Raw genomic sequence first — 25,336 nt, 5'->3', positions numbered from 1 at the left:
CTGGAATAAATACATATATTACATAAAAAATATTTGTTTTAGTTTATCATCGTGTAAGTATTATTAATTCTATTATTACTAAAAATATAAATATTTTAATATGTCAATATAGCACACAAGACAGTTGGTCGAGTCAGTCAACGACTTTTTTCGGTATTTGTTTAAATAGACAGATAGTAAATCAGGTAATCTTAACTGCGATGTCTAAAATTATATGATAGATGATTTATGTCATCGAACCCGTCTAGATCACAATACAATAATACAAAATTTCAAATAGTTAAAAATGTCAATCTTGATGAACTCTGTTAAAACGGACAGTAAGGATTGAAGTGAATACAGAAATACCATCGTGCAGAGCGTGAAATTTTTTATTAACTTTAGTATTGTCCCGTTAAAAATTTTGAGGAAAATTATTTTATAATATTTTTGTCTGATGACATAAGAGTGAACAAGAAAGCGCATAGACAACCATACAAATGTGCGATTTTTTTGCTTTTGCATATTATTTATAATCGTACACTCGCAGTAATAGAGATATAAATTGTTATAACTGATATCTATGTAAAGATAAATTAATATCTCCATGTGTACACTGTATAACGGTAAACTATAAAATACATAACTGTACATTGTTCTCACCAAAATTTTATTAACAATAATGTTGGGATCAGACCACCGTGGAGTAGATTTATCATAAAAAACAATTAAAACTATATTGCATTAGTGTTATTAGTATAAGTAAGTTTATGGCGGTTATCGGCTAACCAAATTGTTGTCGTGTATAGAGACTAGTATAAAATATTTAATGTAATAAAGATTATTTTTCGAGAAAACTCGTAGCTCAGAAACCCTCCAGACATTTTTTTATTACAGATGAGGTGTGCTTCCATGAGTTAATGGTAAAAAGTCTAAAGTATTGTAGTTTTGTAAATATGGTCGATTTTATAAGCCATACATGATGAGTAGAATATTTATACATTTGGAGGTCAATTTTCGGGTAGAAGATATATTGTAAACTTGCCGCAAATAACACAGACAACGTCATCTTTTTATCTTCTGTATACAAAATTAGTTGCGGCTAGTTTATGGGTGTATTCCGCAAATACTGCCAGCAGTTAAGTTACGTAGGTCGTGGTAACGCCGCATGGTCGGGCAGCGCTAGCGTCAACCTGTACTAACTGTCGGTGGGTTCCGCATGTCAACAAACTTTGATATTTTTTACTGTTTTCGCTCCCATGCCATCTGATATTTTGGAACCAGCCGCAACTTATTTGACAGATACAAAATGAAAATTCAACATTTTCAGTGCTGTTTGCGGCAAGTTTACAATTTATCTATTACTCGAAAGTATAAATATATAGGAGGTCAATATTCGTATGAAACATACATTGCAAACTTGCCGCAAGCAACACAAACATCGTTAATTATTTATTTTGTATCTATTTCAAGAGTTGCGGCTGGTTTATAAGTGACTAAATGGCTCTAGGGCTAAGCTGCCTAAAGCTCTCCTTCAGAATTTCAGAAGCAATTTTTGGCCAAAAAAATCACGACCGCTAGATGGCGCTGATCCTAATGATTATAACTACTTATAGTAGAGCCATTTAATCAATTATAAACCAGCCGCAACTAATTTCGTAGATACAAAATAAATAGTTAAAAATAATTGTGCTACTTGCGGCAAGTTTGCAGTGTATGTTTTACACCAATATCGACCTCCCTTATATTTACACTTTCGGGTAATAGATAAATTGTAAACTTGCCGCAAACAGCACAAACATCGTTAATTATTTATTTTGTATCTATTTCAAGAGTTGCGGCTGGTTTATAAGTGACTAAACGGCTCCAGGGCTAAGCTGCCTAAAGCTCTCCATCAGAATTTCAGAAGCAATTTTTGGCCAAAAAAATCACTACCGCTAGATGGCGCTGATCCAAATGATTATTACTATACTTATACTAGAGCCATTTAATTATTTATAAACCAGCCGCAACTAATTTGATAAATACAAAATAAAAAGTGAACATTGTTCGCTTTATTGGCGGCAAGTTTACAATTTATCTTTCACCCGAAAGTATAAATATATAGGAAGTCAATATTCGTGTAAAAAATGCATTGTAAACTTGCCGCAAACAGCACAAACATTGTTAACTTTTCATTTTGTATATACAAAATCAGTTGCGGCTGGTTTATAATTGATCAAATGGCTCTACTACAAGTAGTAATAATCATTTGGATCAGCGCCATCTAGCGGTAGTGATTTTTTTGGCCAAAAATTGCTTCTGAAATTCTGAAAGAGAGCTTTAGGCAGCTTAGCCCTAGAGCCATTTAATTACTTATAAACCAGCCGCAACTAATTTCATAAATATAAAATAAAAAGTTAACGTTGTTTGCACTGTTTGCGTCAAGTTTACAATTCATTTATTACCCAAAAGTATAAATATATATGAGGTTGATATTCGTATAAAACATACACTGCAAACTTGCCGCAAGTAGCACAATTATCTTTAACTATTTATTTTGTATCTACGAAATTAGTTGCGGCTGGTTTATAATTGATTAAATGGCTCTACTATAAGTAGTAGTAGTTATAATCATTAGGATCAGCGCCATCTAGCGGTCGTGATTTTTTTGGCTAAAAATTGCTTCTGAAATTCTGAAGGAGAGCTTTAGGCAGCTTAGCCCTAGAGCCATTTAGTCACTTATAAACCAGCCGCAACTCTTGAAATAGATACAAAATAAATAATTAACGATGTTTGTGCTGCTTGCGGCAAGTTTGCAGTGTATGTTTTATACGAATATTGACCTCCTATATATTTATACTTTCGAGTAATAGATAAATTGTAAACTTGCCGCAAACAGCACATAAAATGTTGAATTTTCATTTTGTATCTGTCAAATAAGTTGCGGCTGGTTTATAATTGACAACATGGCTCTAGGGCCTAAAATATCTAAAGCTTTCCTTCAGAATTTTAGGGCCACTTTTTAGTTTAGAAATCTGAAACGCTAAAACCAGCCGCAACTAGTTGTGTAGATAGAAAATAAAAAGTTGACATTGGCTGTGCTGTTTACGGCAAGTTTACAAATAATCTTTTGCCTGAAAATCGACCTCCTATAAGAATATTAATACTTTTGTATGAATAATAATTTATCAATTGCATTGTAAAATTACGTGTGAAATGAAGAGTTAAAAGTAAAGTTTGAAATCATGTCATTGTTTACTGTCATTGAACATTTCGCATGTGTGCAATAAATTGATACAGGATTATACAGATACCTATTATTTTGCTGGGTGAGAAAGACGGATATTTGGTTTTGTTAGCATATTCCAGCGGTAATAATGCATATTTGGAATCTATGTTATATATTTATACAGCTTAAAATGTTTAAATATTAATCATGTGAGCCTATATTTACCAACTTATTTGTATAAATTGAACTTTATACAAAAACTCATGATACAATCATTGATTGTCTCAATCATTATTCTAAACGTTAGTGAAAAAGGCGGTTAAGGACGTATACTTAGCCTGCGGACTATGGGTGTATTCCGCAAATGCTGCCAGCAGTTAAGTTACGTAGGTCGTGGTAACGCCGCATGGTCGGGCAGCGCTAGCGTCAACCTGTACTAACTGTCGGTGGGTTCCGCATGTCAACAAACTTTGATATTTTTTACTGTTTTCGCTCCCATGCCATCTGATATTTCGGAGTTTGTTGACATGCGGAACCCACCGACAGTTAGTACAGGTTGACGCTAGCGCTGCCCGACCATGCGGCGTTACCACGACCTACGTAACTTAACTGCTGGCAGCATTTGCGGAATACACCCTATAATATTGATTACATGTCTCTACTGTAAATAGTTAGTTAAAATGATTTTTATTGGCATAAAAGTACTACTGCTCTATTCTTAGGAGACTCTTCGTGTGATTGAAACTCTTTTTTAAGCCTTTTTTCTTGAATCTGATTATAAGTTAACTTTTTATTTAAACCATAAAAAGTTAAAGGGCTGTGCTTCCATAAATTAATGGTAAAAGGTCTAAGGTATTGTAAGTTTGTGAATATGGTTGATTTTATAAGCCATATAAGATAAGTAGAATATCTACACTTTTAGAGGTCAATTTTTGGATCAAAGATAAATTGTAAACTTGCCGCAGATAGCACTGAATATGTTAACTTTTTATTTTTTATCTATGAGATCAGTTGCGGCTGGTTTATAGTTAATAAAATGGTTCTACTGTAAGTATAGTAATAGTTGTTTGGATCAGCGCCATCTAGCGGTATTTTTTTTTTCGCCAAAAGTGGCCTCTAAAATTCTGAAACAGAGCATAAGGGCTAAGAGCAATTTAGTCAATTATAAACCAGCCGCAACTTATATTGTAGCTATAAAACAATAAAAATAACGATACATGTGTTTTTGGCGGCAAGTTATCAATCTGTTTTTTACCAAAAAATCGACCTTCTATGTATTTATACTTTTAAAGATAAATTTTCGAGCATAAGATAGATTGTTAACTTGCCGCCAAAAACACACGTATCGTTATTTTTTTGTTTTATAGCTTCATCATGAGTTGCGGCTGGTTTATAATTGACTAAATTGCTCTAAGCCCTTATGCTCTGTTTCAGAATTTTAGAGGCCACTTTTGGCGAAAAAAAGATACCGCTAGATGGCGCTGACCCACAAAACTACACTATTTTTATTTACAGTAGAGACATGTAATCAATATTATAAGCTAGCCGCAACTAATTTTGTATACAGAAGATAAAAAGATGACGTTGTCTGTGTTATTTGCGGCAAGTTTACAATATATCTTCTACCCGAAAATTGACCTCCAAATGTATAAATATTCTACTCATCATGTATGGCTTATAAAATCGACCATATTTACAAAACTACAATACTTTAGACTTTTTACCATTAACTCATGGAAGCACACCTCATCTGTAATAAAAAAACGTCTGGAGGCTGGAGGGTTTCTGAGCTACGAGTTTTCTCGAGAATAATCGTCCGCTAGACAGCGCTGATTGAATCTTAGCTATATTAAATTAGATAGATAAACGTTGTCAACATTGTGAATAACTATTATGAGTTCTACGATTGCGTAGTATTTTGTTATAAATTAACGATTACAAATTTAACTGCCGATAGTTTTGTAATTCACCCTTGGAAATAAAAAAATGCTTCTATCAAGGGTGAGTTTTATAGTTCATACAACTTCACGGTAATTTGAGGTTAAGCTACTGCTTAAAAATAGCAAGAGAGTGTAGACAATAATAAACGATCTAATAATATATACATTTCAGATCGTAAATGAATTCACCAGTGTTGTAGTCAGACAATTACCGGAAAATAGGATACTGGCGTCAATGCTTTGTAAACAGTTTTCAAGTGATCTTCCATCTACAGAAATAGTAAGTTTTAATAATTTTTTTGACGTTCAAAGATATACATACAGTATTGTATACATTGATATTATTTAAGGCCAAGCCTGATAAGTTGTTTAAAAAAATAGAAGTTGAAGTACGGGGTAATGACACAGCAGTTTTACAAAGTTATGGGACGTTTGTCACAACAGCAGCTAACCACTTGGGTATTAATGTTGGTCACAAGTGAGTGATTTTTTTTCTGAATTCTTTTTATTCTATTTAACTTACCATTATGCTTGTGTATGTGTTGAAGCTTTGCTCCAAAAAAAGGAGTTCACGAACGGTTGACCCTCCTCAAGTCAAAGCATGTGCACAAAAAGCATAGGGTTCAGTACGAAACACGAACATACTACAGATTTATGCATTTTTTGAAACTCACTGGATCAACGGCTGACACATTTTTAGAATACATTCAGAGGAATTTACCAGAAGGAGTGGCAATGAAAGTGACAAAGGTAAGCATTTATATTCAGTTCTTTCATTTTATGCAAAAAAATAAATACAGTAAACAATAAGAGATTAAGCAATGAGAACTTGTTTTCTCACTCCATAATTTTGATTTTCAGATTGAAATCCAAAGGTTACCCGAGGCCATAAGCTCGCCTCCCAGCTGAACTTACTCCAAATCCACGTAAGCGCTTTAGATTGTTAATTTTCCATTTGTATCATGTTAATGATGTTGAATAAATTGTTTGTATAAATACATCACAGTTGTAAAGATTAAATCAGTGCTTCAGAGTCTGGACAACAATTATACGCGCGTCGTGTTCCAAGTTTCTTGCAGTGCCCTTTCTATCCAGCTCCGGCAAGGGTTCTCTCTTTTTAAAAATCCTTGGCATATCTTTGCGCGCAGCTTTAACGTCGACCGTTCCTAACGGCGTATCTGTCGTGCTCTTCTCAACAAAGTGTCGTCCTTTCGGTCTCGGCCGGAATCTCAAGTTACCTCTCAGGCGCTTGTTAATGTAGTTTGATCTCAAGTTGTCTAATGCTGCAGGTTCCTGAGTGAGTTTTGGCGAGTTAGAATCTTCCGCTATGAGCTGTGACGCCTCGTTCGTCCGGTGTTTCCGCGTCAGTTGAGCGCTCGCTATGCAACTGCGCAAGATAAAATCTGACTCTGGAACAAAATGAATGATTAATTGTCGATTTGTTTTTTATGTGGTCTTTTATGTGAAAATATTGAACTTTTTCCAATTTATTTGATAAACCTAGAAATTAACCAATACATACATGAAAGATCGTACGCGATTTAAGTAAATAAAAATAAGTTTATCGCTAATTGTATTTATTGCGATTTGTTCATTAATTTTACCGTTTCTATCTTACCGAATCCCTTTTTACACGTCAACCAACTCGTCGATAACCAGTTCAAGGCTTTATTTTTTTATTTTTCAGCCATAAACTGATGATCAATATAATTTAAGCGATTAAAAGATCTATTTCGGGTTTTTCAATTTTTCTTACCAGCTCGTTTCGAACGGAAAACTGGACGGAAGTTAGCACCATTGCAACTATCGACGATCATTGCTACTCCTGCGGTGATTAAAATAACGTTCCACTTCATTTTACCGTTACTTTGTGCTAATGTAAATTTTAATTACACTTTTAAATTTAAAAACAAACAAAAAACACTTGGTGCATTAAGTTTATTCTAGGTGCACTTCACACTTAATTGTAATATTAAATTTTTCAAATAAAAATCTTTGAGTATGCCCTCAGTTGAGAAAAATTTAATCAAACTCAATGCAGGAAATAACGCACTGTATTTCGATTCCAATTACCATGAACACTACAAACCGATCTCGAGGTAAGTAAAATAGCCCGGAAAATTGAAAATCCCTCTGGTCTACGATAAAAACCTCGAGTCGACGCGCGAAGTCAAACTGCCCGGGTTCCTTTGCCGATCTTTCTTATTAGCGCCGCTACCACTTTCCTCCTCCTCTTCCATCTCCCTCTGCCTGCCACTCTTGCCACCACTGCTTATGACCGATCCAAGCATTTGCACCTTCACTTTGCTCGCGACCTCCCTCTTGGCAGTTTCGTCTCTTCCCTCAATCACACATCATCATCATCATCATCCATCGAAACAATAATATGGGGCTCCAGTTTCTGCACCTTGTACCCACAGATCGGTAGCGAGCAAGAGAACCGGTTCCGGCGTGCCCAGGTGAAATAAGTATACACCCATAATTCGCATTGGCATTGACACTGCGGCTGCAAAAAAGCCGGGCAAAATTTTTTCGTGCCAAAGGAAGTAAAAAAGAGCCGGACTTACTGATGTACAAGTGCAGAGCGCACCATAAACTTTTCTTCTCGTTCGTTTATGCATATAAAAGTTTATGAATATACCCCTATGTATATTCCCAACACGTACATATACACTTACACGTATGCATTACGCATTAAAGACGACCTTGTAACAGAGTCGGATGCGCTCGTAGCACCGATGGCAAAATAATTAACATGTTTTTGCCTGCTGCATGCGTTTTTTCTGTTCCCTCGTGTTGTGTGTACCTTTTTGTGTATGCACGAACCTTTGGTATACTGCCCCGTTTTTTCCCCCATTTTTGAACGAGAGTTGTAACAAAATAATCAGACGAAACTCACGAAGGAAATCATCATTTCTGCAGTTGACGGTATTGACTTTTGTGTTTACACCATACCTATAGTACCACACAGCAGAACTGCACACGAGTACATATACATGTATTTTACGTGCTCTCGTTCTCTCCGTGTTTTATGGATCGGCAATTGCGCGCCAACTTTTTATACCGGTCGTTGTGATGATTTTCTCGGATCCCTTGCATGCGTGAGGGTATACTTACCGGCAAATCGATTTTTTCGCTCTCCTTTCCACTCGCGCTTATACCGTGAGAAACAATCATCAGCATTGCCGGTTTCTGTGCTGATTTTTCATTCCCCCCCCCTCTCTTGTTTCGTTTTCAAGCTTAATACCCTTCAAGTTTTGTTTTTAAACATTTTCCATGTTGATATGAAGAAGTAATTATAAATACATGGTAATTAGTTTAGTTTATTTGTCTCTAATTTATGCATTGAAAAACGTTCACGTATCGAGAGAAAAAATAAATAAATAAATAAATAAATGCTCTCTGATTCAATCCAACGACCAAATCCGCACGTAATCTACCTCCAAAGCTGCCTTGGATCCTCCATAGCGCTGCCACGATGGCAGCCACTTGTTCTTCGCTTCCCAGAAGTACAACATCGCCTGTCGAGGAGAGAGAAGTGAAGTTACAAAAAATTGCAAATCAGAAAAAACATTCATCAAAAAAGTAAGTTATACGTGTTTTGGCGGTTATACTTTAGCGTTCACGTTTTTCCAAGGCTTGAGGTAAGAGTCGGTCTGCGTGTTGTCCGGGAAGGCGCGAATGCCACCCACTCCGAGTCCAATCGTCACGTAAAACTACAGGTCAAAAGAGTTTGTTAATTTTCTCCTTTCCTGCTCTACTGATGGACCGTATTGAAATAATTACACTTGGTGGTTATATAATTATACATATACCTTCTCATCGAATGGCATCATTTTTTCGGGAACGGCGTCCACGTCGCTGGACCATCCGCTGGTGGTGGGCGTGAGTCTGCCGACTTCCTCCTCGTCGACGTAAAACACGAATCCACGTGACGTCCAGATAGTCTTGTAGACGTGCCATGCCTTGTTCCAGGGTTGGTTCTTTGGGCTGATTTTTTTGACCAGTGATTCCTGAAAATTGGCACCGTTGCCGTAACCCACGCCAAACTCCAGCAGCCGAGCGCCGTAGTCCTCGGTTATGTTGCCGGTCCGGGTCAGTACGGCGTTACCCCGAGCGAGGCCCAAATTGATGCGAGCGTTGGCGTATTGCTTGTCGTAGCTCTTGTACAGTGGTTCTAGCCATATTTCTTGAAACGGACGATCGGAAAGGCAAATAATAGTTTTTAATAGGTAGCATAAAGTGTTAGTATTTTTAGAGGAAAAAAAAATGACGCGTCCAATATCACCGTCGTCATCAACGAAGAAATGGAATTTATAATCATGCTATTGTCTGGTCAAGGCGAGAAATCAATTAATTTCTAACTTGTGGAATCTATTATTACGTCAATCTCGCTGCATTAGCGTTTTTCTTGTCCATCGATTAAACGCAACTCACTGGTGATTGATAAAATATAAAAACTTTGACTTTCACAATGGTTATTCAATTTCACAGAATCGTCATTAGCAAGACACGTAATTACAGCTTTTTAGTTCATCGCAAATTTTTTTGTTTAAAAATATTTTTTGCAGTTGTCCTAGTGAAATGACAAAATTAAATGTCTTTGCATTCATGCGTTTCAAAAAACAAATATTTATTTTGTGGTCTTTAGTTTCAAGCGAAATCATGTAACTTTACAATGTATAAAGATGTAGAGAAAAGTAACGATTACAGTTTATTAGGACAGTTTGTAAAAGTTACGAAAATTTAATAATTCTGTGGCATAACTTAAAAGTTTTTAACAAGTTATTTCAAATTATCTTGAACGCGACAAAAAAAAAAAAAAATCTAGGACTGTTTTACTTATATCCTACCTGGATACAGCCAATCTCCCTCGGGAAACTTGGCCCGAACTTCAATGACACCGTATCGGAATTCAAAGTGATTTTTCGTTACAATTTTAGCGGATACGATCGGGGGAAGTATGTGGTACGAAGTCGCGTGTTGCTGACACTCTTGTTGAATCGTACTGCTACAGCTGCAAAAAACAAATCATTCAACGCGTTATCACTGATAAATTTTTTTTTTCCCCTCCCAATTTGGCTCGCTCAATTCATGGTTTTTACCGTTAACTTGCGTATTTTTTAAACTACAGTTCTCCGAGCTTATACAGTTATCACCGACTTTCGCAGCGCGTGCTCTTTTACCCCCTCCCCCCGTGGAAATAACTGGTACACATATGTGTGCCGTACTTGATTAAAAAATCCATGCAAGAGTGTCGTGTGATATTTGAAAAATAAAAATAAAAATGCATGAAACGGCCAACTTACTCTGCCAGTCGCATTTGGCCGATGAAAACGGCATCCTCTCCGTAATCGTCTTCGAACAAGCTCGGCTTGATGCGAAAAATCCCGTTTCTAAAGTCAACCGTTTCCCAATGCTTGTGAAACGTGCAGAATTCGAAATCCTGACGAACAGAAAAATCGTTTATTATAACTTAAGAAACAAAAATACACAACAACGTGCCTTTAATTAAAAAAAAAAAAAAAGAATCTCCACTCGCATCACGAAATAATTGCGCGTTGCTCGATCACTCGTGCAATGAGTAAACTTGAACGATATATGCACCAAACTTTGTTTACAAAAATCACAGATATATATACATATACATGTATAAAGAAAGAAAAACACAGCCCTCACTTACCGGATCGAGCGGTATTTTAATCTCCCTGCTCCATCTGCTCGGCTCGAACGCGTCAAAGTTCTCCTCGAAGATGAGATGACCTTAGCAAAGAAGAAAACGGAAAAACCATCAACTACAGGTATAAGTATATCTTTTCGCCATCGGCAACGCTCGCTTCTTCGAAACGACACATTACAATCCAGTATACATTCTTACAGCGAATGTATAAATCAAACGCGTGCAAAACAAAATGTCTTTAAATAGGTGTAAAAGTATATGTTTATGCATATATACGTACCGGTCGTAGCGGCCGCGCAGAACACGTTTTCCCGATTCGAATTAATCGAGGCGAGGAGAATCGCCAATGACGCCAAGACGGAGTTGCTGCCGATGCTGCGCGTCCTCGACGGCTCCATCATCGTCTTTGGCTGGTGCTAACTTCCCCGATCTCAGCTTCATCTGTTATGCGTGACTTGAGATATACTTACGTATTAGACGTTTTCCTCATTCAGCGAAAAAAAAAAGCCAACGCGAAATTGATACGCGATTATAGGCATTGCTTATATTGCATCATCAGGAAGGGAGGTAATTCAAAATCTTACCGCCCACCTTGGACATTGTTATCAGGCAGATGTCTTTCTTATCAACGGCCGTTGCAGTAGGCCTATTGTTGTGCACAGTGGGGCCGTCTGCTACACACTTTTCGGAGCTTTTTGCCGTAGTTTTGAAAGTTTGATCGATACTCTATCGAATAAACAATCAAAGGAAATGTTGGGTTTGGCAACGAGAGCATCGGTGCTCGGTACGTTCATCCAGAAATTGTCTAGAGCGAAAGCTGGAAGATTTTTGTTATTCAGTTGTAAAAGAAGTACGCAGGTCGGAAAGTTCTCGCGAGGTTATGCCGTGATTTGCAGCGAATGCGGCTCGTTGTTTGATAAACAAATAACTGCAGGTGGCAAATCGAAGGAATCGTTTTTTGGACAATTGAGGTGGCTGTCTACGGAAGAGTGAGTAAAGTGTTTGTCTTTTTTTTTTTTGCTTGGATATCTTGTGTAAAATAGATTGTTTATTGCGAGTCGTTTATTTCTCGGAAATTAATTTGATTGTTGTTGTTGTCTTCGTTTGTATACGTACAAACATTGTGGTTTTCATTCTCGTTGAATTATTCATAGAAGACGTGTGTGATTTTTATCTGTATATTTTTAGTAGAATAATTTTGTAGGCTAGTGAATCAAGTGCTTTAATATTGTGTAAAAAATCCGAGACTTCAGGATATGTAAGTATGTGTTAGTATTTTACAAACCACAAAAATAATTTGCACTTGCCACAATGTTTGTTCTGCAATTTAATTCAATGACACTGAGGCTTATAATTATCCATAGTTCATTTTTATTTCAGAGATCTCAAATCCATCAGCTTTGAAAAAATATGCAATGAAACACTAGAATCGCTGTCGGAATACTTTGACGAAATTATAGAGGAAGCTGATCATCTGCAAGATGCAGATGTATCCTATGGTGTGAGTATTTATTTGATGATGATGCTTGTTAAACTATGATAATTTTTGAATGATTGTTTTTTTATCTTAGGATGGTGTACTTACAATAAAATTTGGCAAAGAATACGGAACTTACGTTCTCAATCGCCAAGTTCCAAATCAGCAAATTTGGTTGTCATCCCCAAAATCTGGACCAAAACGTTACGACATTATTGACGGCACTTGGATATACAAACATGATGGAAAATCGTTGTATGATTTACTGAACGAAGAAATTCCCGATGTTGTTAAATTTCCAGTGTCCTTTGACAAATGTTCTTATGGTCTTGGTAAAAAATAAGCCTGAGTTTATTATTACTTCTTTTAAATTATATTGTACATAATTTTAAATTAAAAGAAGACTCCATTTCAATGTATTCCTTTGTACATAGTGAATGTAAATACAATGAGAAGATTTAATAAAAAGTTGAGTTGGTTACGACAAAAATCGTGTACATCTATTGAATCACCTTCACATAAAATAAAAATCTCAAGTTGTTGTAAGGATTAAAGGTACTTAAAAAAGGAATTTATACTTTATTCATAGCTCAACATGGAGATTATGGAAGATGGAAATTTGGTGGATCGGGTGAGGATTCTCTTACAACGAGATATGCAGTATTATCAGGTAAGAGCACTTTTTGAAACTTACCAATCATCCTTTTGCAACGAGCAATTTAAACTGTTTCTCATTGCCATTATTTCGCCCGCAAAGTTGGTACATGCAACAACAATTAAAAAAAAAAAAAAAAAAAAAAAAAAAAATCAAGTACAAACTGCCCATGTGTAGGACGTCCAGACGGTACTGCGTGAACCCCTGTGCGTCAGAAAGTGCGGCGGCCGGTTTGATTTTCCGCGCCTTGCCTCGTTCGCCGCAATAAAAATCATGACCTGGTGGGAGGTTGAGTTCACGGAAGCGTTCAAGCGACCGTCAGGTTTGAGCTGCGCAGGCTCCGACAGCAGTCCAAACGCCACCTCGGACGAGGACGCCGAAGCCGGGGCGGTCGTCAAGAAGATCCAGCCGAGCGAGTTCATTTTGCTCGTCGTCGAAACGTCCGAGCAACTCTTGAGTGCGCCAAGTGCCATTATTTTAACCATCATTGCCCTATTTCGTTATCTGTATTTTTATACCTACGATGTTGAAATTATTCATTGTTTTTGAAATAGTTATAAATATTCCTTATGATTTTCCTTTGGTCTTGCAACAATTATAATTAACTTTGAAGAAATTATTTATATTGTTTGTTTGATTTTCGTTAAAACGATCGAGTATCGTATTAGATTGTACACTCGGATACCGATGATAATCTCATGTTAATTTCAATCGCAGAGCATCTCCACACGTTGTTGCAAGAGTCCTTGGATCACGCCGATCTAACGGTGCTCACGGCCACTCTCGGGGCCGCGGCTCTTATCCGCAATTGTCTCTGGTGCTACAAGCGTCAGGCCAAAGGTGAAATTCCCGAAGACACGAGGTAATGAATTTCGACAAGTAAAACGCGTGTAAAACCTTTTTTTTTGTCTTCGTTACAACTCTCAGTATATTTTTGGGCCAGAATTTCGCTCTTTTTCATAAAAATACGTTTCAATAACAATGAAGACGTAGCCACGCAATTGTAACAATGAAAGTTTAAGCTAGACCTTACCATTTCGCGAATCAATTTTCTCGCTGTAATTTTTAAAGACACGTATGGCCGAAAAAAAAAAAAAAATCATTGTTGATCATACCTTAGCGAAAAACTATCGAAATGCTACAAAACGTACAAAGAGATGGCCGAGGCCGTGGCCGATAGGCTATTGGATCTGCACAACCGGCTCATAGCGCTTTACATCCTCAACGAGGCGGACTCGCTGAGCTGGGAGAGCGACGAACCCTTTTCCGAAAAGGACCGATGCTCCTACGTCATTCAAATGTGGTGGCTGTACATGCAAGGTGACTCGATGAGTTTATGCAATATCCCCAATTAGTTAAAAACATTACAAAACGTTACGCTCAAAGGGACGAAAACGGACCTGTGGAACACGGTGTCCCCCAAAATGGCACAGCGTGTCTTGGCCGGTATGCTCAACGATTCCCTCACCATCATTGCCTGCCGCTTCATTCACGTAAGAAGACAATCCATTGCATTTGCATGAAAAATAATCCAATGGCTAGTGGAAAAATTTTCATACATTGTAAGACAGTAGTAGAACGCATATATTAGTACATGTTTTTTATTCTCTTGTTTTGTTGGACCCTTTTTTCAATTATGTGTAGCGTAGCCGTAATAAAAACTTTCTGTACATAATATCGTTTTACATAAGTGGAAAAAATTGGTTTAAACGCGCGTACACTATATGGCTTATCAATTAACTCTAAAAAAAAAGAAAAAAAAAAAAAAACATTCAACAATGAAGGGTCGCCCAAGTGTTACGCGCTCGAAGCAATTTTGGGGCGACGCGTTCAACATGATGTGCTGCACGGCCCGACTGGCCTTGAGCGTCTGCGTATCAGGCGACGAGATGATTGGACTCAACGAAACCGACCTCCCGATCCACGTTCGAGACCTACACGCCAAGTGCTACCATATACTCGTTTGCTTCCTGCTCAGAGGCGCGCCCCTCAAAACGCTCTTCCAGGTGATTTGGATCTTTTTTTTTTTTTTACTGTTTCCCTGCACCACTATAGCTCGAATCAGATGTAACAATCATTCACTCTAATTGTCATTCAGTGCCTTTTTTAATCATCAACTCATCAATCCGTCGTAAATAATAATCCAGCTCCAAGCAATAATATCTGGCGGGCCTGTGTTTGCAGGTGTTTCGCAAGGGTCTGGACGATCTGACGATCTCCAAACCAAAGTGGGGCCCCGCGCCGTGGCTCTACGTCTTCTCGCCGGAACTGCTCGGGGTCTCCCACGACAAGTCCACCGGGTTCAAGCTCCTAACAAAACGCCAGGCAGCCATTCTCGAGCTCAACGTCTTCAAGTCGCAGCCCCAGCCCATCTGGGCGCAACTGATGAAGGTATACACGCCGTACACCCGGATAGCTTTTTTTCTTTTTTCACGTACTACTTTGATCTAATGGAAAAATTCCTCTGAAACGCAGATCCTGCGCATGGACGACTTCCTGATATCCAGAATGTTGCTGCGCGTCCTGGTGCGCCAGTGCATCGGTCGGACGTGCGTGGCCCAAGTGCCACCCAAGATCTCCAGTCCGCGCTCGACCCCCGAGACGAGCAAAGACGGCCAAAAGACCAACGAAGACGACGACACGTGCGGGGGCTTTTTGTGCCCCGGGAATTCGTGCAAGCGCGTGCTGGACATCAGCCCCGAGTCGGCCTTGTACGCGCTGAGCTACATTCTTACGGGCACCGGTTGGGATCCGCTTCGTCACCTCGTGATCGTTTTGAAGAAGGAGGACACCGCTTGGTCGACTTACTTGGACAGGCATCAGGTGTGATAATGAACCTGCGTGTTTAAACTTGGTTACAGATATCATGATGTTTTTTTTTTTTTTTTTTTTTTGCAAAGGTCTGGAATCAATGTAGGCCACCGTGGCTCAATGCAATGCTGGAATTCATACGGCCAGCCATGAAACCCATCGTCCAAATACTCATGGACGCGGCAAAGGTAGGAAAAACGATTATTATTGTTATTAAATACCGTCGATTCTTCACGAATGTACCATTTAAAGAAATTCAAAGCCACTTTGTACGTATTGAAGGTTCTTCATCGTACATGTGTCACCGCTTTGTTGTAGGCAGGGGCGAGCACTTGTCAGGCAATGTCGATGGCGTTGGAGTACTTGGATCATCTTCACGATTGTATACCTCACGGTGTGTTGCGCATCGCCTTGGCAATGGACGACAACGTGCCAGCCCACTGTCGGCCGATCGGCGGCTCTGTCGCCCTCCAGGTCAGCCAACTCCAAGCTCGACGTGTTTTTACCTAAACACCCCCGCTTTTTTTTACTTCAAGTATGGTAACGTCCTTCGTATACACAGCTGCTGTGCTCGGCGTTGTACACGGCTCTCCTCGAAGAGGGGAAAAACAGCCCCGAGTCGGGTGACTGTTCAAGTCCGACCCAAGAGTCGGAGGTTCATGAGCCCACAAGTGCATCATCCAGCGTAAAGTACAGCAGGTCCGCCTCGGCGATAGCCTTCGCGGAGGCGATCTGCAGCATAGACGAGGGTGATAAACATACTGCCGAGATAAACGACCTTCTTAAATCGATTCGCGCTTTCGTCGAGGATCAATTAAAGATCGAGAGCTACTATCAAGTTAACGACGAGATGTGCATCATTGAGATCTGCACGGATGAGATAGCCTATGAGGAGGTTGGGAGGAAGTCCCTAAAGGTTCGAAATACTTTTTTTTTGTTCATCTAATTTAAACGTTCTTATCGTAGTTCTATCATTTTATGGCTTGCAAAGAATAAGATAGGTACTTACTGAAAATTTTTCACAGACTATTTATTTTCCTGACAATTTGCAAATCGTCAACAAAACGAAAATTCAATACAAAACATTTTTATAAAAATATACCCCTTATTCATATAGGTATCATCAAAATCATTCAACACGAATAAATTTGAGAGCTATCTGTACTGCCCAATTATTGTTTATAATTCAGCCCTTGTAGTCAAAGCTTCAAGCACACGTGATACACCGAGCATTGCATTTAAAAAATTTAATAGTCTGTTTTTCCCAATAACCTTTTCGAGCAAATTATATCTCTTAATACCAGCCAAAATGGCTCTTTATATACTATACGCACGCTCACTTTGCGCACCTACGCCTGAAATCTCAGTTGCCCATAATATAAGAAAGTCTGCTTCTATCGCCGGTTCAGATCGTGCACGAGTACTTGATGCGTATCTCCGATACCCTCCTCGAGATCTTACTGAGCGACGGTAGCTCGGAAGTGCCAAACTCGCGCTTCCTCGCCGCTCAGCTGCCCATACCGTCACGCCCACTGACCCACACGATGTTTCACATTGATAACGCGCCCTTCCACCGGCTGCTCATGAATTACGAGGGCACCATCGACTGGGAGCTCATGTTCGAGGTGCCGCTCGCAGTGACGGTGGAGCGGATCAAGTCGCAGGTACTCGCGAGGCCGGACATCAACAACATCCTTCAGCTCGAACAGGAAGAGCGCGAGGCTGCCAACTTGATCAAGAAGATCTGCACCGCTGGTGAGATCCTTAAGCGCGACTGAATCGTTCATCGATTGCTGCATTTTGTAGGATAATGTTAGAAAAAAGTGCCTTATCATAATGCTTTAAACAAGGAATAACCATTAATTTCCTTCTTAGATGTAGTTGTCTTTCGAGGATAAAAAAAAGGCATGCTTTTGCTTGCCGTATCTTTAAAAATTGAGCTGCTTTGAGTGAAACTTGAATAAAACAATAGTAATTTATTGGTTGGATATAGGAATAACGTGATAACAAGAGGGCACGAAGCTAGCTCGAGTTTGTCTAAGTATATAGCGTAATGAAAAAAAAAAAAAAAAATGTATGGTTTACTCGTTTCGCTATTGCCATATATTAATTCATGCCAAACATTGTTAACTAGTAATTATTTCTTATTAAATTTCGCAAAACAATGTTGGTGAAACGTTCATTTAGTAATAACTAATTATTCGTACCTATATTTATTTTGGTATTCCCTACGTATAATGTTAAATATGTATTTGTTTTTTCTTGCTCCCTAAAGTCTAATTTCGATGAATTTCAAATAAATTTCTGTCATCTTGCTTTTACGATACGTGACATGAATTATTTTGTTTATGATAATTTTAGATACCTAAAATTGACTTTATTCTTAAAAATTTTTCGATGTACATTAGATAGCTTTACTATAATTTCTATAAATATTTTTCTACTGGCTGATGTGTAGCTGTTTTATTATTTGGAACCATCACATCGAAAGCACCAAATTTCTGGACGTTGAAATATTTTATTACATTAATTTAATTTGTACCTTAGCTTTTTTTTATTTTAAATTATATGATGCCTTTCTGTATTACATTAAAACATTGAGACATAAAGATTTTCATTTTTATGGAATACTTAGGTTTAGAGTGAAAGTAACATAAAAAACTCAAATTTTTGCGTCTGAGCAAACATTGGTTTTTACTACTATTTGAAAGAAATAGAACGGTTTTAAACGGAAATTTACTACATGTACCTATGCATAGTATACTATAGCCATAGTATTAACAAAAGTATTGTAGTATTAAGACACTTATTGTTATTACAAAAAAAATCATGAAACAAATGCAAAAATAAAAATATTTACGTCCGATCAAAGATGGCTTTTACTACTGACACAAAACAATTTGTGTGGTTAGAAAAATATACCATTATTCTCTGTACATTTTGGGGTGAATCATACTTTGTATCAGTGATATTTAATTGTTTAACTGTCGATTATCAAGTACACCAGGAGAATTTAATGATTTTATTAAGGTCTAAAAATATGTTGACGTCCGACCATATAATTGCTTTTACTACTGACACAAAACAACTTGTGTGGTTAGAAAAATGTACCATTATTCACTGCACATTTCAGTGAATACTATTTGGTATCAGTAATATTTAATTGTTCAACTATCGATTACCAAGCACACCTTTAACCTTTACAAAATTTAATGATTTTATCACGGACTAAAAATATGTTTACGTCCGACCATATAACGGTTTTTACTACTAACACACTAAAAATTGTGTTAAGAAAAATACCTTATTATTCACTGTACATTTTGGATGAATTCTATTTTGTATCAGTGATATTTAATTGTTTAACTATTAATTACCAAGTACATAAGGAAAATTTGATAATCTTATCAAATATATTATGATAAGCAATTTAAATACAATGGTTTTGATTCCGATTGATTTTGACAAACAATCACTCCAAATTTTTTTTTTTCAAATCAGACAAATTTCAAATAAAAGTAAAAATACAATGGTCCCATTAAATTGACTCTCATTAAGGATAAAAATTTCATTTTATTTATATATTTGTTTAAAGCTTTACAAAGAATACATTGTTTTCCTCATGATCTAAAGGTTTTCCGATCGACTGCAATTTTCACTTGTTTTGATAAAAAATTTTTTGAAATAAAAAATTGAATTCTGTTTATTGTTTAAAGCAGATTTAATTATGACTGCTGAACTTTAACTATTTATTGGTCGAAAAGATTCGCTTAATTTCAGTTGTTATCTGAAGTCAATATGATCAAATATATATTTACATTTCTATTGTTAATTCACGTAAAACTACATTAGCTGATCAATTAGACGTTGTAAAATATTCAACTAGATCTTTCAATACCAATTGTTGGTTATGGATCATTAAATTTGTAATAAAATTAACTATTACATAAAATTTTAATGTATAGTTACTCTTGGTCTGAATAAAATTTTAAATAATTACATGCTACTCCACTAAATATACGTTAAGAGATAGAACAAATAGAATTTTACTTTTATCAGCAACAGCAGGGCCTCACGATTGAAGCGTACGTAGATCCACGGATATTTGTAGGTAAATATTTTATAGTTTGTTAATTAAAACACATTGTGATAGCTTACGGCTAAATTGTTAATAAATTATTTTATAAGCAAATCAATTTTTTTATTACCACAAACAATGGTACATAAAAATACTTTAAACTAAAAATCAGTGAGTACGTGCAAGTAAGTAAATTAAAATAGTTATAAATGTATATTATGTATACAATATATTATAAAAAAAATTACCTAATCAATCAAAATCACGAAAGCATTAGATCAACTGCAACTTACAACTAAGTATTGAGAGAATAAAACCTCATTAAGTTAATCTTTTTTTGTTTTTTTCACTGCAATATACGCTATATTATCAACTCTGTAAAAAATACGCAGTGAGTTGAGTTTCCTCATCGTGTCAAATGGACGATCCGTCCAAAGATTCCAGCCACCGATCCCTTCAAACAAAACGTGACGAGCCTATTACCATTTGAATAGACCAGAAACGTAAAAAAAAAAAAAATAACAAAAAAAAAATAAAGAAGAAAAGATTTTAAAAAAGTCCGCGACCGCGACTTCCCATGTCCACACGCTCGACGCACCAGACACACCCGAAATCACGGATCCCTCCTCGCGGACTTGAACAGCCGGTACACTAGTCAGCGAGCCGGCTGGGCCTGCACCGCCGTCTCAAGCGCCCTGTTCTCCTCACTGAGCAGCGTCACCTTCTCCTCGTACTTGCCCCTCAAGTCCTGAAACAGCTTCAACTGGGTCTGGTACTCCTTCTTGAGGTCCGCGTTGAGCTTAACCGCCGCGTCCATCTTGCCCATCATTTCGTTGTGACGCTCGCGCTCCGCGCCTATCCTCGACTCCATCTTGTCAACGTCCTCCTGCAGATGCTTCACCTCCATGTTCCTTATCCCCAGCATGTCCTTGGTGATGGCGACCACCTCCTTCAGGGAGCTGACCTGCTTCATCAGGGCGGCTATCTGGTCCTCCTGGCTGGCCACCCGCCGCTCGCGCTCGTCGAGGCTCAGCTTCGCCTGGGCCAACGCGCCCCTCAGCTCCTCCAGTTCGCGGCGCAAGCTCTGCTCGTCCCTGCTTGGCTCGAGCTTCGGAGAGACCGCCTGCAGACTCGATAGCTTCAGCTCGGCCTCCTCCAGCTTCTTACGGAAATCGTCCCTCTCGCTCGTCCTCTTCTTCAAATTAATTTTTTTTTTTTTTTTTTGTTTTTTTCCCCCTTCGACTGTATAATATACAACGCAATATATAATATCCACTCACCGATATCTCCTCCTGCAGCTTCAGAACCGCGTCCGGCCCGTTGTTGTTGGCTTCGGTCTCCTTCTCGTTGGCATTGGCGTCCTGTAATCGCACTCTTTTTATTCACCCCAATACACATTACACGCATATCTTTGAAAAAAAAAAAAAAAAAAAAAGGTCACCTTTTCCAACTGTTGCGCGGGACCGTCGCCGGCGGCTAGCCGAGCTGCCTGACAGAGTAGCTGTTGCGGGTGGGCGTTCCCGTTGTCCCCAGCTCCTGGATCCTCTCGCACACCGTTTTTCATCTCCGCTGCACCAGCTCCAGAGTCTTTGTTGACTGGCTCGGACATTTTTTTTTTTTTTCCACCTCGAGGATAATTTGTATATAATTTACTGCGGAAAAGAGAGAAATTGTCACTGCCACGTAGCTTTCCCTGCTTTCGGGTATTTTTAGAGCATACGTTTCGCGTGTTATACTAAAGTATACCGTACTTTAGTGGGAAAGTGATTCAATTGTATTTGTATTTACAGATAAACTTTTAATTTTTCGTTTTTCCCATTGAATCGGATGGATAAGCGATGGGTGGAAAATAAAAGTGAGCTGTACATACGTGTATTGAGGTGTGGTGAGGGGATTCCGATGGTTTTTTGAAAATTGGTACAGCCGAGGAATGCCGTGTTTCTCCAACAGACGAGCTCGCAGTCGCGGTCCAAACTAACGAGAGACGCGGTTTATTTTTGGATATCTCTCCGACGCGGTCACTCTATTTTCGTTTGCATCCACCATCGTGCGTGTACATCATTTGTAGGGTGTATTTTACGATACGATACGCCTCCGTTGGCAGATTCGAGGTTGATCCGATAGGTTTTTTTCGGTTGAAAATCTATTTGCAACGATCGAAGATACGTCTTTTTTAATCAATAAACGTATATGTACGGGTGTGCGCGACTACAGTGAAGTTACAAGCGGTTGAAAGAAGAAGCGCGTCTCGGGTTTGTTCCGTTGGATTGAATTTCCCGCCGGAAAATGACTGCTTGTTTTCGAATTATTACAGTTGTGTTTGCTCGCTTTTTCCCTACGGAACGCTACCTATATATCACGGCTTTTTCATTCAGACGGATAACATATTAGGTAAGTGATTCTGAGAAAAATCATTTGGGGCGACGTCTTTTTATTCAAATGCAAGTAAAGCATGTAACGTATCGACTCGCGTAGTTCCGTTTCCTTCTCGTCTCGTGCGTGTTCGTCGTCCAGTCTGACGTTGCGGTGCGTTTGTTCGTTGGCAAAATTCATCTAGTTTGTTCATAAGGTAAATATATCCCTTGTTCGTGTTGACGTTGTTGTTCAATCGCACGAAAACATTGTGATTCATTTCGATTCGCGTGAAATCACGACTGCCAAGTGTTATTGCCGAGTATTTCGTCATCCTAACCTAACATTCGGCGACTCCAGTGAACGGGGTACCCATGAAACTTTATTTTGCTTGACTCGATGAAACCCATTGATCTGATTTGCATATTGTGCGTCAATTGAATTTACCTTTTTACAGACAACGATGATTCTTATTTGACTTCATTCCAAGTGGCTTGTATGTCAGAAATGTAAAACGTTCCAACTGTATTTGCATACTCTGTCCCTCCTGTTCATATCAAAGTCAACTATTTCCTGATCAAAACGTTTACAAGTACTTTCATTCCCTTGCATATTTAGTTTATGCAAATAATGAAAAAGTCCATGCATACCCAATTATCTTTATCAAATTCGCACAACTAAAAATGCTTATCTAGTAACCTACTAAAACATTAATTGAAAGAATGTTTTACAACGTTATATAATAATTAAAAATGCCTTATACTTTTTTAATCATTCTAGACTATTGAAATGGAGGAATATTCACGAGAGCCTTGCCCATGGAGGATAGTCGACGATTGTGGTGGTGCATTCACAATGGGAGCAATAGGAGGAGCAGTGTTTCAAAGTATCAAAGGCTTCAGAAATGCACCCAGTGGCTTAAACAAACGATTCAATGGCAGTTTGATGGCTATTAAGCAACGTTCACCTCTTATAGCAGGAAGCTTCGCAGTTTGGGGTGGTATGTTTTCAACAATAGATTGTACGCTTGTTTACTTCAGAAAAAAGGAGGATCCTTGGAATTCAATTATCAGTGGAGCTGCTACTGGTGGTATATTAGCAGCAAGAAATGGCTTACCAGCCATGGCTGGTAGTGCTATTATTGGTGGAGTTTTGTTAGCACTTATAGAGGGAATTGGTATTATGATCACGAGAATGACTGCTGAGCAATTCAATCCTGCAGCTACATTTGAGGATCCTTCACAGCTTGGACCTCCTCCACAAGGATATCCATCATAAGGTCACATTTTCTCAGCTTAACCGCTTTAGACAAAATTTTCAAAATACTATATAATAGGCAAAGTTGCTTATTATGAGGATTTTCTATTTGTCAGAATGACAAATGTGTATAAATTATCGAGTACTTAGGTTAAGAAATAATAATTGTTCTGTGTTACTATAAGTAGTCTTATGGTTCTTCTCTAGTTACCCTTTTTAGAAATGAAAAAAAAAGAAAGGTTACATCAAGTTGCAAAAATTTTATTTTCAGTTAAAAAATAAATGACATTTTTTAAGAATTGTACAATCTATTCTTCCATGTCATCGTCCTCGTCCTCTTCGAAATCTTGATAATTTCGCACGGTAAGATCAAGGTCTTTAGTTTCTGCTGTTTCGCTTTTCAAATCGGTATCTTTGATATTAGTTTCATTAGATACGTTGGCTCCTGATTTTTTGTTTATTTCATTCAATATATGAAATTGTTCTACCTAAAAAATTTTTTTATTTACATAAATTGAAATCTTTATCAATGACACTGTTGGTTTGGCGTGTAATAATAAGTCTCATACTAACTTGTAAAGCATGAGCTTGTTTATTTAGCTTGGCAATCATTGTCTTGAGCCATTCTTCTTCTGAATGCAGATCATGCTGACAACGTAATAATTTATCCATAGATGAATGTTGATCATTCATGATGCCAACGTTTGTTAAATGAATAATTAAGTTTTAAATACATTTGAACAATTGATGATTACCTCTGCTGACATTTTACGTATTTGTTTACATGAAAAAGGTTAGGGGTCTGAATTCTGGTTAAGTCGTTCACTGACGCACCATCCAACAGTAACTTTTTTCAAATTTTCTACCCTATCTTTCGTCAGTATAAGATTTGAATGTAAAATCATGTGGTTCATGATGTGGTTGTTGAATTATATTAGTTTATTTACGTATTAATGATTATGTAATTAACAGCATTTTTTTGACAGGTTCATAGGCCATTAAAAATGTATTTGATCTTAGAGGCCCTTGTTTGCCATATGTATATAAAAGTTTACATCATAAAAGTAGAATAAAAAAAATTATAAAAAAAATTCAAAATTTTACGGTGATGAATACTTATATTTTTTACTATAAATTGGAAAAAATAAAAAAAATTATGGCTCCAGAGGGGATCGAACCCACGGCCTTCGCGTTATTAGCACGACGCTCTAACCAGCTGAGCTATGGAGCCGCTGGGCGAAAGGGCCTTAAAGTCACTTTGTATCGGTACATTTACACATTTTAACCAAATATTGAGTACCAGTTTTTTTTCAACATTTCAAATTCAAAAAAATTTTTAAACTCATCATTTTATCAAGTATTTATGAAGTTTTAGGAGAAAATAAGACAGATGAATGGTTAAATACTATAATACTTTATTTAACTTTATACCCTTAGTCTTACATGAAATATTATCCTGTTGATAATTCATGATAAGAATTGTCAGTTACAGAGGCCCTTATGAATCATTTTCGATTTTTGACTGAAGCTTCTGATGTAACTATTACACGTACAACTTTAAATTGCTTATACAATTATTTCATAAAATCTATACTTAGGCAAATGTAGACCTTTTAAATTTAGGAGAGAAAAAAAATTATCTTTTGCCAACTTGGCTCTTACGGTTTATACAAAATAATACTAGATCATTTGTTTTTCATCAAAGTTCAGCCAACATTTGCGTCTATGGTTCTATATTTACATGTACATTCATAAAATGGTATGATTAAATCGCCAACCACAATATATAATATATTTTAATACATTTGTCTTATACACAATAATGATAATCAAAACAAAGTTCGCGACGTACACTGCAGTTGAATCAAATGCATATAGATTATCGATAACGAACAC

General features: G+C 37.6%; 7 protein-coding genes and 1 non-coding gene across 11 annotated transcripts; 4 read left to right on the top strand and 4 right to left on the bottom strand.

The window, feature by feature from the left end:
• Positions 1-4,999: 4,999 nt before the first annotated feature.
• mRpS10 (mitochondrial ribosomal protein S10) lies at positions 5,000-6,701 on the top strand. Of its 2 annotated transcripts, XM_014363603.2 has the most exons (6): positions 5,000-5,191; positions 5,303-5,410; positions 5,481-5,608; positions 5,679-5,880; positions 5,992-6,056; positions 6,137-6,701. In XM_014363603.2, exons 1-5 carry the CDS (start codon positions 5,177-5,179, stop codon positions 6,037-6,039), a joined length of 501 nt encoding a protein of 166 aa, XP_014219089.2. In that variant the 5' UTR covers positions 5,000-5,176; the 3' UTR covers positions 6,040-6,056; positions 6,137-6,701. The 2 variants fall into 2 exon arrangements, with proteins under 2 accessions (XP_014219089.2, XP_089447001.1); XM_089590875.1 differs by lacking the exon at positions 6,137-6,701 and having other exon boundaries at positions 5,171-5,220; positions 5,992-6,128.
• On the bottom strand, positions 6,415-11,257 carry LOC106647290 (beta-1,3-glucan-binding protein 1). Of its 2 annotated transcripts, XM_023389758.2 has the most exons (8): positions 11,091-11,257; positions 10,814-10,893; positions 10,440-10,576; positions 9,984-10,147; positions 8,946-9,319; positions 8,745-8,846; positions 8,571-8,651; positions 6,415-6,539 (listed from the first exon to the last, which is right to left on the bottom strand). In XM_023389758.2, exons 1-8 carry the CDS (start codon positions 11,209-11,211, stop codon positions 6,510-6,512), a joined length of 1,089 nt encoding a protein of 362 aa, XP_023245526.2. In that variant the 5' UTR covers positions 11,212-11,257; the 3' UTR covers positions 6,415-6,509. The 2 variants fall into 2 exon arrangements, with proteins under 2 accessions (XP_023245526.2, XP_014219088.2); XM_014363602.2 differs by lacking the exon at positions 6,415-6,539 and having other exon boundaries at positions 8,434-8,651; positions 11,091-11,255.
• A 230-nt stretch (positions 11,258-11,487) lies between these two features.
• On the top strand, positions 11,488-12,680 carry fh (frataxin). Its single transcript, XM_014363593.3, has 3 exons — positions 11,488-11,799; positions 12,191-12,311; positions 12,382-12,680. The coding sequence occupies exons 1-3, from the start codon at positions 11,561-11,563 to the stop codon at positions 12,628-12,630; spliced, it is 609 nt and encodes a 202-aa protein (XP_014219079.2). The 5' UTR covers positions 11,488-11,560; the 3' UTR covers positions 12,631-12,680.
• LOC106647281 (uncharacterized) lies at positions 11,743-17,686 on the top strand. Its single transcript, XM_089591312.1, has 13 exons — positions 11,743-11,799; positions 12,877-12,957; positions 13,120-13,399; positions 13,660-13,804; positions 14,063-14,262; positions 14,329-14,435; positions 14,727-14,948; positions 15,127-15,333; positions 15,418-15,765; positions 15,843-15,941; positions 16,072-16,227; positions 16,316-16,669; positions 17,163-17,686. The coding sequence occupies exons 2-13, from the start codon at positions 12,883-12,885 to the stop codon at positions 17,529-17,531; spliced, it is 2,562 nt and encodes an 853-aa protein (XP_089447438.1). The 5' UTR covers positions 11,743-11,799; positions 12,877-12,882; the 3' UTR covers positions 17,532-17,686.
• A 2,712-nt stretch (positions 17,687-20,398) lies between these two features.
• LOC149374977 (uncharacterized) lies at positions 20,399-21,785 on the bottom strand. The gene is made up of 4 exons (XM_089591509.1): positions 21,702-21,785; positions 21,273-21,483; positions 21,112-21,192; positions 20,399-21,026 (listed from the first exon to the last, which is right to left on the bottom strand). Exons 2-4 carry the CDS (start codon positions 21,438-21,440, stop codon positions 20,487-20,489), a joined length of 789 nt encoding a protein of 262 aa, XP_089447635.1. The 5' UTR covers positions 21,441-21,483; positions 21,702-21,785; the 3' UTR covers positions 20,399-20,486.
• A 323-nt stretch (positions 21,786-22,108) lies between these two features.
• LOC106647353 (mitochondrial import inner membrane translocase subunit Tim17-B) lies at positions 22,109-23,711 on the top strand. 2 transcript variants are annotated; one of them, XM_089591197.1, is made up of 2 exons: positions 22,109-22,222; positions 22,964-23,711. In XM_089591197.1, the coding sequence occupies exon 2, from the start codon at positions 22,973-22,975 to the stop codon at positions 23,459-23,461; it is 489 nt and encodes a 162-aa protein (XP_089447323.1). In that variant the 5' UTR covers positions 22,109-22,222; positions 22,964-22,972; the 3' UTR covers positions 23,462-23,711. The 2 variants fall into 2 exon arrangements, with proteins under 2 accessions (XP_089447323.1, XP_014219180.2); XM_014363694.2 differs by lacking the exon at positions 22,109-22,222 and adding an exon at positions 22,236-22,400 and having other exon boundaries at positions 22,964-23,710.
• On the bottom strand, positions 23,691-24,206 carry LOC106647280 (uncharacterized). The gene is made up of 2 exons (XM_014363591.2): positions 24,014-24,206; positions 23,691-23,928 (listed from the first exon to the last, which is right to left on the bottom strand). Exons 1-2 carry the CDS (start codon positions 24,131-24,133, stop codon positions 23,749-23,751), a joined length of 300 nt encoding a protein of 99 aa, XP_014219077.2. The 5' UTR covers positions 24,134-24,206; the 3' UTR covers positions 23,691-23,748.
• Positions 24,207-24,597: 391 nt separating this feature from the next.
• On the bottom strand, positions 24,598-24,671 carry TRNAI-AAU (transfer RNA isoleucine (anticodon AAU)). Its single transcript has one exon. It is a non-coding gene; the product is annotated as a tRNA-Ile (tRNA).
• Between the last annotated feature and the right edge of the window lie 665 nt (positions 24,672-25,336).

This window comes from Copidosoma floridanum, unplaced genomic scaffold (assembly GCF_036245765.1).
Source record: "Copidosoma floridanum isolate Cflo_tuat_1 unplaced genomic scaffold, Cflo_Japanese_pri ptg000013l, whole genome shotgun sequence".
NCBI classification, from domain to species: domain Eukaryota; kingdom Metazoa; phylum Arthropoda; class Insecta; order Hymenoptera; family Encyrtidae; genus Copidosoma; species Copidosoma floridanum.
The sequence above is the reverse complement of the archived record's forward strand: the minus strand, read 5'-3'. Positions and strand labels throughout refer to the sequence as shown.